Source organism: Mustelus asterias, chromosome 10 (assembly GCF_964213995.1).
Source record: "Mustelus asterias chromosome 10, sMusAst1.hap1.1, whole genome shotgun sequence".
NCBI classification, from domain to species: Eukaryota; Metazoa; Chordata; class Chondrichthyes; order Carcharhiniformes; family Triakidae; genus Mustelus; species Mustelus asterias.
In genome coordinates this window covers 110,009,471-110,027,824 of record NC_135810.1, presented here as the reverse complement: position 1 = coordinate 110,027,824, position 18,354 = coordinate 110,009,471, and the positions used below count along the sequence as shown (strand labels likewise).

Below are 18,354 nucleotides of genomic sequence, written 5' to 3'. Positions count from 1 at the left end.
GAAATTTCTCCTCATCTCTGTTCTAAAGTGACTCCCTTTTATTCTTGGCATGTTTGGCATGTTTATAATGGGAAGCTTGGCAAGCTTGGCATGTTTATAATGGGAAAGGTGCTATATAAATAAAAGTTGTTGTTAGCTGTTGAACTGAAATGTAAATGGTTTACAACTGCTTCATTTTATAATTATTTCAGGTTTTATTTAGCTCTTATCCAGATCACGGGAACCCTAGACAAATGATAATTGTTTCGCCATTGGAAGGCAAATGTATCCTTTTCCAATACAATTACTCATTTGATTCTGCATCTTGTGCTATACCCATTATGGATGTGACGGCACAGTGATTAAACTAAAGGCCATAATACCTACTTGGAAGAAGTCTGGTAAAACACTATTCGATTAATGATTTGTTTAAGTTTAAAGTTTATTTATTAGTGTCACAAGTAGGCCGACATTAACATCGCAATGAAGTTACTGTGAAAATCCCGGGGCGGCACGGTAGCACAGTGGTTAGCACTGCTGCTTCACAGCTCCAAGGTCCTGGGTTCGATTCCCGGCTCGGGTCACTGTCTGTGTGGAGTTTGCACATTCTCCTCGTGTCTGCGTGGGTTTCCTCCGGGTGCTCCGGTTTCCTCCCACAGGCCAAAGATGTGCGGGTTAGGTTGATTGGCCAGGTTAAAAATTGCCCCTTAGAGTCCTGGGATGCGTAGGTTAGAGGGATTAGCGGGTAAATATGTGGGGGTAGGGCCTGGGTGGGATTGTGGTCGGTGCAAACTCGATGGGCCGAATGGCCTCCTTCTGCACTGTAGGGTTTCTATGATTCTATGATCCCCTAGTCGTCACACTCCTGCGCCTGTTTGGGTACACTGAAGGAGAATTTAGCATGGCCCATGCACCTAACCAGCACGTCTTTCGGACTGTGGGAGGAAACCGGAGCACCCGGAGGAAACCCACGCAGACACGGGGAGAACGTGTAAACTCCACACAGACATTGACCCAAGCTGGGAATCGAACCTGGGTCCCTGGTGATTTGGCTTAGGGAGATGTTTATTTTAATTTTTTTCACGCCTTTCCCTGTCACGGGTTTCAACGATGTTCCTCGGTTTAAGCAACGCTGACAAGACTTCCCTGATATGTTTTACCAAACTGTGAAGGTTTATAATGACAGTTATTAGCACCAGCTGCTTGAAGATGGGGGGGAATCTACCTCATGAATTTGCAACACACAATAAGAAGGGAATTCCATACCTTCTGTTGCTCAAACATTAGTCACCAGTGGATTGTGCTCAGCAGTCGAAAAATCTAGCACATGTTTAAGTCATTTCCCAATTTCTCTGCTTCAACTCCGTCCGATTCTCTTCCCGCATCTAATGGGGCACTAAGGCAGACTTTTGTCTGTTTCTATAGCGAGTGATTCCTGGAACAGGTCACTAGCCTGTCGCCAGAGGCTTATAGCATGAGGGGGCGCCACTCCACATCAAGCGTGGCTGACCAGGAGTTTCTCCCGGTCTTACCGCCAGCCACTGGCGTATTTGGAAGGACTGGCAGGTTGACACGCCCAACCTGTTTGACCGCGTTATGAACGCACCTTCCCTGGCCATCAAGTGCTGGAGTGGGACTCGAGCACGGAGCTTCTGGCTCAGAGGCAGGGACACTACTCATTTGTGCCACAGCACCCCCCAATTTCTCTATCAGAATTTCCAAATTGTGCAATTAAATCCGTGTGATATTTGTGCAAGTTGGTTCATCCATGAAAACTTCTTAGAACTCCCTAACATTGCCCACAATTGGTGGAAAGCACGCTCAGTATATCTCCATAAAATGTATTAAGTTAGAAAACTTCTCGCCCACTGTTTCCCACCGATCAATGATGTGTCAGTAATCAGCCTGGCACCATGCAGCAGCTCTGTAATCATGGAACATATCCGGAGGATAAGCCTCTACCTAATAAAGAAATTACGCTACTCCCATTTTTAACATGTTGCTTAAACTGCGAAAGTCATGTAATAGATTGAGGATGTGGCGGGGATAGATTTTTAACTTCATAGAATCATCATAGAATTTACACTGCAGAAGGAGGCCATTTGGCCCATCGAGCCTGTACCGACAATAATCCCACCCAGGTCCTGTCCCTGTAATCCCACATATTTACCCTCCTGATCCCCTTGACATTAAGGGGCAATTTAGCACGGCCAATCAACCTAACCCACACATCTTTGGACTTCAGGAGGAAACTGGAGCTCCCGGAGGAAACCCATGCAGACACGGGGAGAACATGCAGACTCCTCAAGACAGTCACCCAAGCCCGGAATTGAACCCGGGTCCCTGCCTCTGTAAAGCAGCAGTGCTAACCACTGTGCCACCATGCCGCCCTTGTTGCTGGGGCATAAAACCTTCACTGCAAATCGACCACCAATTATAGAAACCATCCTATTTTATTGAAGAGACATTCGGTGGTTTCGAGAACAGGTAGTTGAAGGTGGTGCAAGGTGGTTCATCCATGACTACTTTTTAGAACTCCCCATCTCCTCTCCATAGTTTTGCATCAAAGCGGCAAGTTTTATGTGCAAAAAAAGACAAGAGCTTTTTTGTTTTACATTCATATAAATTCCTGAAGAAAGAAACATGCTGCCAAATCTCAAAGCAGACACCAATTTACATTGCATTTGAAGAATGTGCTTATTGGTTGGCACGTGGACATCTGATTGGTAGAAGCATTGTCATGGAGAATGCATCAGGGAACAGTTAACTGCTAAGCTTTTGTTTAACTTCAACCAGGCAGGTTGTCCCCTACTGGTCAAGGCATTGCGATGGGGAATGAGTCAGAGAATGGCTGTCCCCAAAACTCGCGCTTGGTTGAAAAAAGGTGTGATGCATGGATAGGCTCTTTCCGTTTACAAAGGCCCTGCGTGTGAAGATATGTAGCTTCTAGCACATGTAAGTATTTTTTTAACGCTTTATTTATTAGTGTCACAAGTAGGCTTACATTAACACTGCAATGAAGTTACTTTGAGCCATACTGCAAGTCCGACTGATAATCTTAAATTGGTTGTTGGTGTTAGCTGTTTCATTCTGCTACTATGCATTAGTAGGGCAGCACAGTGGAACACTGGTTAGCACTGCTGCCTCACAGCACCAGGGGCCTTAGTTTGATTCCAGCCTTGGGTGACTATCTGTGTGGAGTTTGCATGTTCTCCCCGTGTCTGCGTGGGTTTCCTGCGGGTGCTGCAGTTTCCTCCCACAGTCCAAAGATATGTAGATTAGGTGGATTGGTCATGCTAAATAGCCCCTCAATGTCCCAAGATGTTTAGGTTAGATGGGATTAGCCATGGTAAATGTGTGGGGTTACAGGGATAGGGCACAGGAGAGGGCCTTAGTAACTATGTCAGAAAGTTGGTGCAGACTCGATGGTCCAAATGGTCTCCTTCTGCACTGTAGGGATCCTATGATTAGTAACACAATTGGTATTCTGCACTTGACTTTGCCGTCAAGCCAAAAAGACGCTCTGCGTACCATCCAAATGAATAGTGTGGTATATGAATTTCAGTGACAGGATGATGCCAGGTATGTAGGTCATACACCCCAATGACTAGTGGATTGTATCCAACTATGTGTCCCTTTGACAACAGATGAAGTACTGACCACACTCAACTGGCCGGCACGGTGGCACAGTGGTTAGCACTGCTGCCTCACAATGCCAGGGACCCGGGTTCAAATCCAGCCTCAGCCACTGTCTGTGCGGAGTCTGCACGTATCCCCCTGTCTGTGTGCGTTTTCTCCGGGTGCTCTGGTTTCCTCCCAGAGTCCAAAGATGTGCGGGCCATGCCAAAATGACCCTTAGTGTCACGGGGATTAGCAGGGTAAATGTGTGGGCTTATGGGAATAGGGCCTGGGTGGGGTTGCGGTCAGTATAGAATTGATGGGCCAAATGGCCTTCTGCACTTCAGGGATTCATTGATTCTAACCAGCCCATACTTGCCAAACTCAGAACAGAGTCCAACATCACATGTGATTCCATGATTGGATAACACTCACTAAACAATGCTGATTGCGCTAAGAATTAGACTTACAACCAATTTAAGATTAGTCAGGCTGCAGTGAGGTTCACTTACATGTGCTGGAGCTACATACAGTTACACACAGGGTCCTGTCCTGTGCAAACTGAAAGAACATGTCCCAACATTGTGCCTTTTTCAACGAAAGAAAAGCTTGGGGGAACAGCCATGCACTGGCTCATTCCCCCATGGTAATACCTTGAACAATCAGGGTTGACTGGCCTGGTTTGAATTTAAACAAAAGCTTAGCTGTTAACTATTCTCTGGTGCATTCTCCATGGCAATACATCTACCAACCTGACTCCACTTACCAACCAATCAGCGCCCTTTTCTCATGCAATTTTTTTTTGTTCGCTTTGAGATTTGATATTCTTGCGAATCTGTCCTGATGAGTGTAAGATGAAAAGCTTCCACAGCGTGTCTCTTTTTTCAGCAATAGTCAAGTTCTGTACCAACAAGTCACGATTTATTTAAATGATTTAGACAGAATGACAAAGTAAATGATGCCAAAGCTTGCTGATAATATTACGTTAGTGGAAGGGGTGGTAAGATTGTAAGGGCACATAAACAGGTTTGTATTAGTGGGCACATAAATGGCAGTGAAATTCAATGCAGGGAATCGTGCAGTGTTACATTTTGGGAAGGGAAAACACAATGGAAGGCTGTGCAGCTAGAATGGAAGAACAGAGCTGTGGATACTTAATCCTTCAAAGAGTGTAGGTAGAAGAAAACCAGAAGAAATTCAAATGGCATAGCGGTGGCACAGTGGTTAGCACTGTTGCCTCACAGTTCAGGGACCCGGTTCAATTCCAGCCTCGGGTCACTGTCTGTGTGGAGTCTACACGTTCTCCCCATGTCTACGTGGGTTTCCTCTGGGTGCTCTGGTTTTCCTCCCACAGTCCAAAGATGTGCGGGTTAGGTTGATTGGTCATGCTAAATTGCCCCTTAGCGTCAGGGGATTAGCAGGGTAAATATGTGGGGTTACGAGAATAGGGCCTGGGTGGGATTGTGGTCAGTGCAGACTCCATGGGCCGAATGGGCTCCTTTTGCACCGTAGGGATTCCATGATATTCAATTTTGTTTAGAGGGACATTGAACACAGAAGGAATTGATGTTAAATTGGTCTGAAAGATTGCTTAAGGCATAGTTGGAGTATTACAAGCAGTCCTGGGCACCCCATAACAAAAATAATATTGGAGCCACGCTAACAAGATTTATTGGAGGTTTACAAGAATGATACTAAGATTGAAAGGTTATGGTTATGAAGAAAGACAACATTAGAAAGCTGTTTTGTTGAAACTGACAATATGAAGTGGTAGACCTAAAAGAAGTTTCTTTTTAAATAATGGATGGTTTTGAGTGGGTAGATGGTGAAAGATTTTTTCCGTTGGTTGGACAATTAATAACAAGGGGGCGAAAACTGGGGATTGTCACCTGAAGAATGAAAAGGGCAGGTCCAAGGTTTTTCTTACACCTAGCATTATTAGGATCTGGAAATTGTAACCAAACCCCTTCAATGTCTCATTTATACATTAGTTCTATTGTTACTAGCTGATGCATTAAGTAATGTTTCACCGCATGTATTCAGATCGTTAAATGAAGCTGGATCTAGTAGTCAAGTGGCAATCGAAGCAGTGGCTTTAATGTCACTTAAAGGCGGACTGGATTTGTATTTGTAAAGAGCAGGGAAATGCATTAAAGATCCAGGGGGAAGCGATAGCATCATTATGGACTGGGTGGCCTCATTCAATTTCCGCCAATGCATTGTATAGAACTTTGGTAAGGCCACAGCTAGAGTATTGTGTGTAGTTCTGGTTGCCACATGATAGGATGGATATGATTGCACTGGAGGGGGTGCAAATGAGATTCATCAGGATGCTGCCTGAGATGGAACATTTAAGTTATGAAGAGAGGTTGGATAGGCTTGGGTTGTTTTTGTCGGAGCAGAGAAGACTGAGGGGAGACCTGATCGAGGTATACAAGATTATGAGGAGCATGGACAGGGTGGATAAGGAGTAGCTGTTCCCCTTAGTTGAAGGGTCAGTCACAAGGGGACATAGGTTCAAAGAACAAAGAAAAGTACAGCTTTGGAACAGGCCCTTCGGCCCTCCAAGCCTGTGCCGATCATGATGCCCTAACTAAACAAAAAAAACTCTTCAGCCCTTACTTGGTTCATATCCCTCTATTCTCTCCCTATTCGTGTACCCATCCAGATGCCTCTTAAATGTTGTTATTGTGCCTGCTTCCACCACCTCCTCTGGTAGCGCGTTCCAGGCACCCACCACTCTCTGCGTGAAAAACTTCCCTGCACACTTCCCTTAAACTTTCCCCCTCTCACCTTGAACTTGTGTCCCCTTGTAATTGACACTTCCACCCTGGGGAAAAAGCCTCTGACTATCCACTTTGTCTATGCCTCTCATAATTTTGTCGACCTCTATCAGATCTCCCCTCAGCCTCCGTCTTTCCAGTGAAAACAATCCTAGTTTATTCAACCTCTCCTCATTGCTAATGCACTCAAGATCAGGTGACATCCTGATGAACCTTCTTTGCACTCAAGATGAGAGGCAGGAGGTTTAGGGTGGATCTGAGGAAAAAACTTTTTACCCATAGAGGGTAGTGGCGGTCTGGGACACACTGCCTGGGAGGGTGGTAGAGGTGAGTTGCCTCATATCCTTTAAAAAGTATCTAGATGAGCACTTGGTACATCATAACATTCAGGGCTATGGGCCAAGTGCTGGCAGATGGGATTAGGTGGGAGTTCAGGTGTTTCTAATGTGTCAGTGCAGACTCGATGGGCTGATGGGCCTCTGCTGCGCTGTATGATTCTATGAATGCTATGATTCCACCTTTGGAAATTTACTGAACAAAGATACACCTGAGTTAGACCAACATAACTTACTGATAGCTTATCTTTAGGAAGAGCAACTCTTAGGGCATCTTATTTAGGCATTTCACTGGGCGTTTAGTTATTTGCTAATGCAATAAAGTACTGCTTCACTGTCTCCGTACTTAAATCATAAAATAAATTTGGATCCATGCAGTCACTCTGACCATAATTTCTTTTGGGTTGTATCACATCGACTGCAAAACTATGAGGTTTTTACACTTTTTTCTACCTTGGTGTTTGGAAGGGGAACTCCCAGCTCTGTTTCAGATGACACAGATAAGGACATAGATAAGGTGAACAGTTGGAAGCTTTCTCCCAGAGCAGATATGACAACTACAAGGAGGCACAAGTTCAAGGTAAGCGGGGGAAAGGTTCAGTGGAGATCTGCAGGGGAAGTTTATTACACAGAGGGTGGTGGGGGCCGAGAATGCACTGCCAAGTGAGGTGGTTGAGGCAGACGTGTTAGAATCATAGAAACATAGAGTCCTGCAGTGCAGAAGGAGGCCATTCGGCCCATCGAGCCTGCACGGACAACAATCCCACCCAAGCCCTATCCCCATAACCCCACAGATTTAGCCCTATCGGCCCTATCCCCTGCTAATCTCTCTAACCTATCGCATCCCAGGACACTAAGGATTAATTTAGCATGTCCAATCAACCTAACCCGCCCATTTTCGGAGCGTGGGAGGAAACCAGAGCACATGGAGGAAACCCATGCAGACACGGGGAGAACGTGCAAACTCTGCATAGACAGTGACCCAAGCCAGGAATCGAACCTAGTTCCCTGGTGCTGTGAGGTAGTAGTGCTAACCATTGTGCCACCGTGTTGTCCCCCATGTTAGTGACATTTAAGACTTATCTGGATAGACACATGAACAAGCGGGGTATAGAGGGCTACAGGCGGTTGGTCTAGATAGGACAATGTGATCGGTGCAGGCTTGGTGGGCCGAAGGGCCTGTTCCTGTGCTGTACTGTTCTTTGTTCTTTGACTGAAGGGCTGCGCAAGGCAAAACCGCTTTAAAAAGTATTTCCTAATCAACAAAGTGCGCTTCGGAACAGTTTGCCAAAGTGTTTTGAAACCTCACTGGATTTTTTTTGCAACTAATGTGCAATTCTAGTCACCCGGTGCCTGGCCTTTCAAAAAAAAAAGTTATATTTGGGAAACCCAAATTAATTGAACAAGGTGGCTGTCTGAATGTCTATATTTGGCTTCAGCAGCCTTCACAAACCCACTGGGAGAACAAGCCATAAATAAGCTGTTATAGCTCTCTCCAGGGATGTAAATGTGATGCTCACTGCCACTAGCACTGAGGCCTGGCGAGCAGAGAGTGCGATAACTAAGCAACTGTGACGCTGATTGCCTGCGAGCCAGATGTGCAACCCTTTAAGAATCATTGGCACTGGATAATGCGACTTCTTGTTTCGTGCACTGCGTACAGATTGCTAACTGAAGCTATTCCTGGACATTTGGCCTTATGACGATCGCTGCAGTCTGTAAATTTTACTGTATTTATTTCAATGGCTTTATGCTGAGGAGGCCAAGGAGGGTGACTGACAGCTGTAATTTTAACTCTCTCGATCCGAGTACAGTGGTGCTTGAGATCGAAGCTCAATGCAATTGACAATGCAATTGGAAATGACAGAACATAGTGTCATACAACAGAGAAGGGGCCTGTGGGCCTGCGCCAGCTCTTTGCAAGAGTTATCCAGTTAATCCCACTGCCCTGCTCTTTTCTCATAGATCTGTACATTTATTTTTCTCTTCAAGCCTTTGTCCAATTTTCTTTTGAATGCTAGCACTTTGTTGAATCTGTTTCCAAACACCCTCCTGGGCATTGCATTCCAGACCACCCTTCTCTGTGCAAAACAATGTTTCCTCGTGACACCCTTAGATCTTTTGCCAATCTCTCACCCACTTTTACAGATGCACCATAGAAAGCATTCTTTCTGGTTATATCACAGCTTGGTATAGCTCTTGCTCTGCCCAAGACTGCAAGAAACTACAAAAGGTCGTGAATCCATCACGCACACCAGCCTCCTATCCATTGACTCTGTCTACACTTCCCGCTGCCTCGGCAAAGCAGCCAGCATAATTAAAGACCCCATGCACCCCCGGACATTCTCTCTTCCACCTTCTTCGGTCGGGAAAAAGATACGACAGTCTGAGGTCACATACCAGCTGACTCAAGAACAGCTTCTTCCCTGCTGCCTTCAGACTTTTGAATGGACTTACTTTGCATTAAGTTGACCTTTCTCTATACCCTAGCTATGACTGTAACACTACATTCTGCACTCTCTCATTTCCTTCTCTATGAGCGGTATGCTTTGTCTGTATAGCACGCAAGAAACAATACTTTTCATTGTATACTAATACATGTGATAATAAATCAAATCAAATCAATCTCCTTAAATCTGTGTCTTCTGGTTATCAATACTTCATGATGTGGAGATGCCGGCGTTGGACTGGGGTGAACACAGTAAGAGTTTTAACAACACCAGGTTAAAGTCCAACAGGTTTATTTGGTAGCAAATACCATTCGCTTTCGTATACTTCAGACATTGCAATCAGCATTTCCTTATTTATTCCAATTGAAATTGGTTCCTGTTTTGAGTGGTGCTATCAAATTTCCTCCTAATCGTCCTTTGCTTTCATGGCCAAGCTTTCGATCATCTCTCCCAATATCTGGTTAAGTGACACCGGGCGCTCCGGTTTCCTCCCACAGCCCAAAGATCTGCGGGTTAGGTTGATTGGCCATGCTAAATTGATCCTAGTTTCGGGAGGATTAGCGGGGTAAATGTGTGGGGTTACGGGGATAGGGTGGGATTGTTGTTGGTGCAGACTCAATGGGCCAAATGGCCTCCTTCTGCACTGTAGGGATTCTATGATTCGATGATGATTCTATGATTCAGTGTCAAATTTTTGTTGGATTCGGCTCCTGTGAAGTGCGTTGGGATGATTTATGACATTCCAGGCACTGTGATGGTTGTTGTTATGAGGAGACATCCTATCAGCCAGTACATACTGCACCGGCCAACTCTATTAATGTTTGGCAGTTGCATTACCCAACAGTGAGCCCGATAAACATGCTGACTGCCTGATGTATGAAAATTGGTTGATAATTTTTGTTATCGTGGCGCAGGAGACACAAATTCCCATTTTAATTAGTGTTCGGAGATCAAGCTGCTCCCATTTGGACCTTCATTTATTTTGGACTCCTGGAACCCGCCAGTTCATTTGGGTTTGCCCCACGGAACACAAATTCAACACGATAACATTCAGAGATCTGACTCATTCGCTTCTGCAATCCTCATTTCAAAGGAGGTCACAAAAGGATTATCAAATACCTGAAAGGCTGGCTCTCTTTGGCTGAAAATTTCTGGTCATTTCCGTCCCCCCGCACCAGCGCTGCCAGCGAGGATGGAGAATTCGGCCCTCGGCCAAATCTCCGCTCGCTGCAGCGGGACTGGTGAATTCCGCTGGCATGAACGGCTGGAAAGTTCCCGCCTTTGTCTCTCCAAAGTTGCTGCCTGACCTTCTGAGTGTTTGGCAACGTTGACTGTTTTTATTTTCCAGGCACGTGTTGATTTTATAAAAGTATCAGTTCATAAGTTCATAAGATATTGGAGCAGAATTAGACCATTCATTGCATCGAGTCTGCTCTGCCATTCGATCATGGCTGATATGCTCCTCATCCCCATTTTCCTGCCTTCTCCCCATAACCCTTCAACCCATCACCAATTAAAAATCTGTCTAACACCTCCTTAAATTTACTCACTGTCCCAGCATCCACCACACTTTGGGGCAGCGAATTCCACAGATTCACAACCCTTTGGGAGAAGTAGTTTCTCCTCCACTCTCTTTTAAATTTGCTATCCCTTATCTTAAGACTATGACCTCTCATCCTAGAATGCCCCACCAGCAGAAGCATCCGTTCCACGTCTACCTTATCCATACCTTTTATCATCTTGCATACCTCAATTTGATCGCCCCTCATTCTTCTAAATTCCAGAGAGTATCGGCCTAAACTGTTCAATCTCTCTTCATACGACAAACCCCTCATTTCTGGAATCAGTCTGTTGAACCTCCTCTGGACTGTCTCCAGTGCCACTACACCTTTCCTTAAATGGGAGATGCTAAGTTTCATGTACGCACACTTTTGTTTGGACAAAGACTGAGCACCGAAAAGCATTAAATTGCCCTTTCTTTTTACAGATGTTGTTGTATCAGCTGTGCGCTCCTTACTGTACACTTCCACCAGTTCCAGCTTCTGTTTGTTTTGGTTTTAAAAGCCCTCCTATTCTGTTGTCAGTGACAGGTCCCCGCTCAATTGCAATCAAATCCAATGTAAACTTATTCAATTTGCCACTTTTGCCCACAGCAAACACCCTGGCCGGGAGTTTCTGCTCTCGATCGCATTGGCAGATTTGATGATGGGAGCATGTTAAAGTGCAGTTGCCTTCAGTTAGATCAAATTTTGGCTAGTTGGTTATCCAAAACATGACTTGTGCACCTTCAGCCTATGGGGAGAAATCTAAAGTTAGCTGAGTTCTTTAGAGGTAGGGTACTCTTTTGAAGGGCTAGTGTATTCTTTTGGATAGGTCCAGATATACCTTTGAAGGAGGTAATGTACCCTTTGGGAGAGGTAAGGTTCCCTTATAATTGTTGAAAGTATACATCAATGTGTGTAAAAAGTGGATAAGGTCAGTGGAACTATCGATCTCCTTTGAGCTGTCAAAGGAACTGACAAAGTTCATTGGAACTGTCAAGGTGTCAAGAGATTTAATTCCCCTGGCCTTTAAATTAAAAAAAAGCTGTCTGGGGCTGTGAATACAAATGCTTGTTGGTATAAGGGATTAGGTAGTTGAAGGAATTTCAATGTCGTGACTGGAATTTTATCAAGGAGAAAGTTTGTTTTTAAACAGTGGATTCATTAATAGACTCTTAGAACTTTATTTTGTTTTCTCTCAGCATGAATCCTGAAGTCTGCTCATGATGGAGTTGGCATGGAGGGTGAAAGGACAAAGGGTGTGGATAGGGGGCCTGGGTTGGCATGACTTGGCACTAACTAGGCACAGGTGCTATAAACGCTCATGGGGGGTGTGGGGTTGGGGAGTGGAATGGAGGGGCACAGGTTAGTTCAACTCTAATTAACACCTACCCCTTCCAGTACGAGATTCAGAACTTCCAGGACAGCTTTCAGGAGCCGGGTTCATGGAGCTGGGAATTCCCTCGACTCTGCGTTCCTGGTCTGGGAGTGAAAATTCCAGCCTCAAATGATAGGTATGTTCAAAACTCAGATTGATAAACTTTTGAACAGTAAAACAAATCTGAGGGCTATGGAGATATTATGGGAGGTTGAAGTTGAGGTAGAAGATTAGGCATGATCATATTGAATGGTGGAAAAGGCTTGAGTGACCATATACTCCTGCTCCTATTTCTTATTGTCTACCCGGGCTCAGTTGGAAGCACTGTTGCTCGAGTTAGTTGTTTGTGAGTTCATGTTCTGCCTGAGCACAATAATATAAGTTGACAAAACTGTGCAAGACTGAGGGGATGTTGGAGCTGCTGTCTTTTGGGAGAGATCATAGAATCCCTACAGTGCAGAAGAAGGCTGTTCAGCTCATCGGGTCTGCACCGACCACAATCCCACCCAAGCCCTATTCCCGGAACCCCACATATTTACCCTGCTAATCCCTCTGACACTCGGGTCAATTTAGCATGGCCAATCAACCTAACCCGCACATCTTTGGAGTGTGGGAGGAAACTGGAGTAACCCAGAGGAAACCCACGCAGACACGGGGAAAATGTTCAGTCTCCGCACAGTCACCCGAGGCTGGAATTGAACCTGGGTCTCTGGCGCTGTGAGGCAGCAGGGCTAACCACTGTGCCACCATGATTCCCACTGTTGAATCAAGGCCCTATTTACCCTCTCAAGTGGACGTAAAGGACCCCATGACACTACATTAATGAAGAGAAGTGGAGCTATCCCCAGTGTCTTGGCCGATGTTTACCCCTCAGTGAATCTAATATGATTGTTTGTGCAAGGCTGGTCATATCTATCACTCACTGGCTGGCTGGAGATTTATGTCTGTTTGTTATGAAGTAAAGATTTCCACCATGTGCTTGTTTATTCCTCTCCCTTGTGTCCGAGAAGCCTGCTACTGTGAATATGTTCTATTTACCAATTCAGCTGCAAGTCGGTGAAACTCCGCAGTAACAGGAGGTAGTTATTTTCCAACGCTACTCAAGATGGATGCCAACATTCTGTGAGTGTTGCCATCCAGCCCTTTATGTAGCCTGGGAATAAAAAAAAGAACCTGCATTTATATAGCACCCTTTTCTGTTCTTCGCATTCCCCAAAATGCTTCACGTTCAGAGAGTGGCAATTCTGCCATGACTGCCCCACTTCCTGACTCCCTCCTCCTGAAGTATTTCTTATCTACGAGGCATACGTCAGGATGCGATGGAGTACTTTCCGCTTGTCTCGATGAGTGCAGCTCCAACAGCACTCAACAAGCTCAACACCGTCCACGACAAAGCAGCCCTTGATTGGCAACCAATCCACCAGCTTAAACATGCACCCCCTTCAGCAAGATGCTCTGAAGCAACTCGCCAAGGCCTAACTTCAGTGGCACCTTCCAAATCTGCAACTTCCACAGGCCCAAAAGAAGGGCAGCAGATGCTTTGGAGTAGCTCCACCTCCAAACTCCCCTCCAAGTCACACACACACTCTGTGAACATAGCCCAGTCCACCACACAAACCAGCCTCCCATCCATTAATTCTGTCTACACTTCCCACTGCCTCGGAAAAGCAGCCAGCATAATCAAAGATCCCATGCACCCCGGACATACTGGCTGGAATTTTACCACCTCACCCGCCCTGGAATCGAGGCGGGCTTTGCTTGCAGAACATAATCCTCCGTTGGCCTGGGGCGGGATTTTAGGAGCCGCGCCTGAGCAAGGTTGTAAAATCCCACTCACTCGCCTGCAGCATCTTCCGTCGGGAAAAAGATGCAAAAGTCTGAGATCACATACCAACTGGCTCAAGAGCAGCTTCTTCCCTGCTGCCATCAGACCTTTAAATAGACCTACCATATAATAATCTGATCTTTCGCTACCTCCTAGCTATGACTATAACATTATATTCTTCACCCTCTCCTTTCCTTCTCCCCCATGTACTCTGTGAACGGTATGTTTTGTCTGTATAGCACACAATAAACAATACTTTTCACTGCATCCCAATATATAGAATCATAGAAATCCTACAGTGCAGAAGGAGGTCATTTGGCCCATCGTGTCTGCACGGACAACAATCCCACCCCAGGCCCTATCCCCGCAACCCCACACATTTACTGCGCTAATTCCTCTAACCTACAAATCCCGGGACACGAAGAGGCAATTTAGCATGGCCAATCAACCTAATCTGTGCATCTTTGGACTGTAGGAGGAAACTGGAGCACCCGGAGGAAACCCATGCAGACACAGGGAGAACGTGCAGACTCCACACAGACCTGGGAATCGAATGCAGGTCCCTGGCGCTGTGAGGCAGCAGTGCTATGCCACTGTGCCACCCATGTGACAATAATAAATTAAATCAAATCAAATCAAATCACTGTCCTGATTTGGAAATATATCAGCGTTCCTTTGTGATCGCTGGGTCACAATGCTGATTGCACTAAGAGAGTACCTAGCCACACAGGGGTTCAAGAATGCAACTCAACATCACCTTCTCAAGAGAAATTGGGGATAGGCACCAAATGCTAGACTTGCCAGCGACAACCGCATTCCATAAATGAATTAAATAAACTTGAATTTTTAAGCACTTGAACATGGTGGTCAATTTCCCATAGCGAGACCCCATAAACAACAACGGTGATGCATTGGCTTTGGTGATGTTGGTAACAACAAAGAAAATTACAGCACAGGAACAGGCCCTTCGGCCCTCCAAGCCTGCGCTGACCATGCTGCCCGTCTGAACTAAACCCCCCTGCCCTTCCGGGGACCATATTCCTCTATTCCCATCCTATTGTAGTGGGCGACACGGTAGCACAGTGGTCAGCACTGCTGCTTCACAGCGCCAGGGACCCGGGTTCGATTCCCAGCTTGGGTCACTGTGTGGAGTTTGCACGTTCTCCCCGTGTCTGCCTGGGTTTCCTCCGGGTGCTCTGGTTTCCTCCCACAGTCCAAAAGACTGTGCTGGTTAGGTGCATTGACCTGAATAGGTGCCGGAGTGTGGCAACCAGGGGAGTTTCACAGTAACTTCATTGCAGTGTTAATGTAAGCCTTACTTGTGACTAATACTTTAACTTTATTCATGTATTTGTCAAGACACCCCTTAAAACTTGCTATCGTATCTGCTTCCACTACCTCCCCAGGCACCGAGTTCCAGGCACCCATCACCCTCTGTGTAAAAATCTTGCCTCGTACACCTCCTTTAAACCTTGCCTCTCGCACCTTAAACCTATGCCCCCTAGTCATTGACTCTTCCACCCGGGAAAAAGGTGACTCTTTCCCAGGAACGCAGATCTTCCTGCTCTCCTTCAAATGGGATCTCAGCAGGTAGACAAGGCTTCAGAATGCCATTTGAGCAATAGAGTAGAGATTTTCAACTTGCCTCCTGAATACAAATTTGGCATTATAGCAACTGCCCCATTTTCCTTACTACTTGGAAAACAAGCTGTTTCTATAATGGGTGACTGATCCATAATGGCAGTGTTATGTGCAGTCAATCCAACTCCTGACACCTAAGAATTGATTTTCTTTCAGAATGGGTCTCCAGTGTAAAACTGCCGTGGAGAGTTAATTTCCTAACTTCCCTCATCTCTCCAGGCACTGAAGTCCCTCATCCATTCTGGTAACTCTCCGTTAGCAAATGATGCGTGCCTGGCTAAATCAGGAACTCTCTTTAGAATAAGATAGCAACACTTAGTCATGAATGGAGTGACATTTTAGACACAAGCGTGTGAAAACACCCACAAGCAACTGCTGCAATAATAAGCCTTCAACAGCTTCACCTGACAGCAATCAAAGGTCCCCTGACCCATGACTGGAAATAGCTGCCTCCCAACTGCCTGGTGGGCATGAGAAGAATTGGCTGGAATCAGTTAGGCAGAGATGATAAATGGGTTGAGGTCTTCATAAAAACCTTACAGTGCAGAAGGAGGCCATTCGGCCCATCGAGTCTGCATCACAATCCCACCCAGGGCCTATTTCTGTTACCCCACTTATTTACCCTGTTAACCCCCTGACACTAGAGTCAATTTAGCATGGCCAATCAACCCAACCTGCACATCTTTGGACTGTGGGAGGAAGCCGGAGCATCCGGAGGAAACCCTCGCAGACACGGCGAGAATGTGTAAACTCCACACAGTCACCCGAAGCTGGAATTGAACCCGGGTCTCTGGCGCTGTGAGGCAGCAGTGCTAACCACTGTGCCACTGTGCTGCCCCTTCTTCAATGCATAACTTGACTGTTACTTGCCCATGGGTACATGTGGTTCTTGGCTGTTTTCAATGGGGTATATAGTGGTCAAAGGGTGCTAGTCCACAAAAGAATCAAAATGGATTTTGATGCAGCAGCATAGTAAAATAAAAGCAAACTACTGCAGATTCTGGTACCTGAAACCAAAACAGAAAATGCTGGAAAGTTCCGACAGCATCTGTGGAGAGAGAACAGAGTTTACGTGTTAAAGTCCTTAGTACCGAGTGGGTCCCCCTCAAGAACTACTCCACAGTCAGGTGTCAGAGAACACAGATCTTTATTCAGTCTACTCGCTCCACACTCCGCATGATGGCACAGTGGTTAGCACTGCTGCCTCACAGTGCCAGGGACCTGGGTTCGATTCCCGGCTTGGGTCATTGTCTTTGTGGAGATGACACGTTCTCCCCGTTTCTGCGTGGGTTTCCACCGGGTGCTCCGGTTTCTCCCACAGTCCAAAGATGTGTAGGTTAGGTGGATTGGCCATGCTAAGTTGCCCCTTAGTGTCAGTGGGACTAGCTAGGGATAAATGCACGGGGTTGTAGGGATAGGGCCTGGGTGGGATTGAGGTCGGTGCACACCCGATGGGTCGAATGGCCTCCTTCTGCCCTGTAGGATTCTATGATAACTGCCCTTTCAGGGCAGTTCCGGCCAGCTCACCCCACACCCAGGTCACATGACTTGTTGCCTTAAAGGGGCTACGCCCCAACATACATAACAGCATGTCTTGAGAAGAGTAATCCTGATATTGGCTCTGTTCTCTTTCCAAAGATGTTGCCAGACTTGCTGAGGTTTTCCAACATTTTCTGTGTTCGATGTAGCAGTAAATTGGTGCAATTTTCCCCACTAGATTAGGAGTGAACCACCTCACTGTCTCCTACAAATGCAAATATTGAAAGAACGAGAGAGAAAGTGAGCACGTGGATTTCATAGGCGTATGAACGAGTCACAAAAATGTGGTCTTGCTTTCTATTTGGGTATGGTCTCTGGTTAGGACTCAAGGGTGTGCAAGTGAGAAAGTGCCATTAGCTTATTACAGTAGACTGAACCTTCATTGATATATATGTGAACCAGCGAGCTGTTTATGATGGATGGAAGTATCTGACGATAAAGCACATAACTGCCCGCTTTCATCCATTTTACTATCTTTTAAATTTATCTATGTTCCATTGTGAGCTGGTCATTTATCACATGCTGGTCGGGGGCTTGCTGTTGCGCATACATCAGAAAATGTAGCATTCACTCTGTCTGAATTACAGAAATTAAAGCAAAGTTGCCAAGTGGCTATTACATGAGGGATGTGAGTTCTTTACGCTTCGTCCAAGGGCACCCATTAATAAAGTGGAGATGGTTCCAACTGTTGCCAAATTATTTTATGGCCCACAGCTGCTTCACTGGCTCCATTTATTTTGCTGTAAATTTACAGAAAAACTGGGACATCTTCCAATCCGACGGACAAAAATAGCTTCCTGATTGCCGTAAATTAGTTGAGTTAAAGTTAATATGGGGGTTTTTGATTACTCCATGCACTGCACTTTTTATTCCAATAAATTAGGCAGAGACACTCCAGCCAGACAGAATGGTGCATGCTGCGTTTGAGGGGAATTGTGGTTTCAATCCCCAAAGACTTCATTAAAAAGATATCCGATGAAAAAAAAAATGCCCTTAACTGCATTCTAAATTTTCGATCTCAGTTACTGGTGAAACCCAGAGGGTTGCGGATCTGTGACGGCCAAATCATTGAGTGTATTTAAGGCAGAGATAGATAGGTTCTTGATTGGGGGAATCAAAGATTTCAGGGAAAAGGTGGGAGAATGGGGTTAAGCAACATATCAGCTGTGATGGCTTAGTGGTATTATCGCTTGACTGTTAATCCAGAAACTGAGCAAATGTTCCAGGGACCTGGGTTCGAATCCTGCCATAGTGAGATGGTGGAG

The 18,354-nt window shown here is 45.7% G+C and overlaps 1 protein-coding gene across 1 annotated transcript in view; it reads left to right on the top strand.

Moving 5' to 3' along the window:
- Nucleotides 1-18,354, top strand: part of oca2 (oculocutaneous albinism II) — a 331,959-nt gene that overhangs the window by 16,584 nt on the left and 297,021 nt on the right. Inside the window, exon 3 of the mRNA XM_078221469.1 lies at nucleotides 192-264. Coding sequence (XP_078077595.1) covers nucleotides 192-264 — 73 coding nt within the window. The remainder of the gene's footprint in view (nucleotides 1-191; nucleotides 265-18,354) is intronic.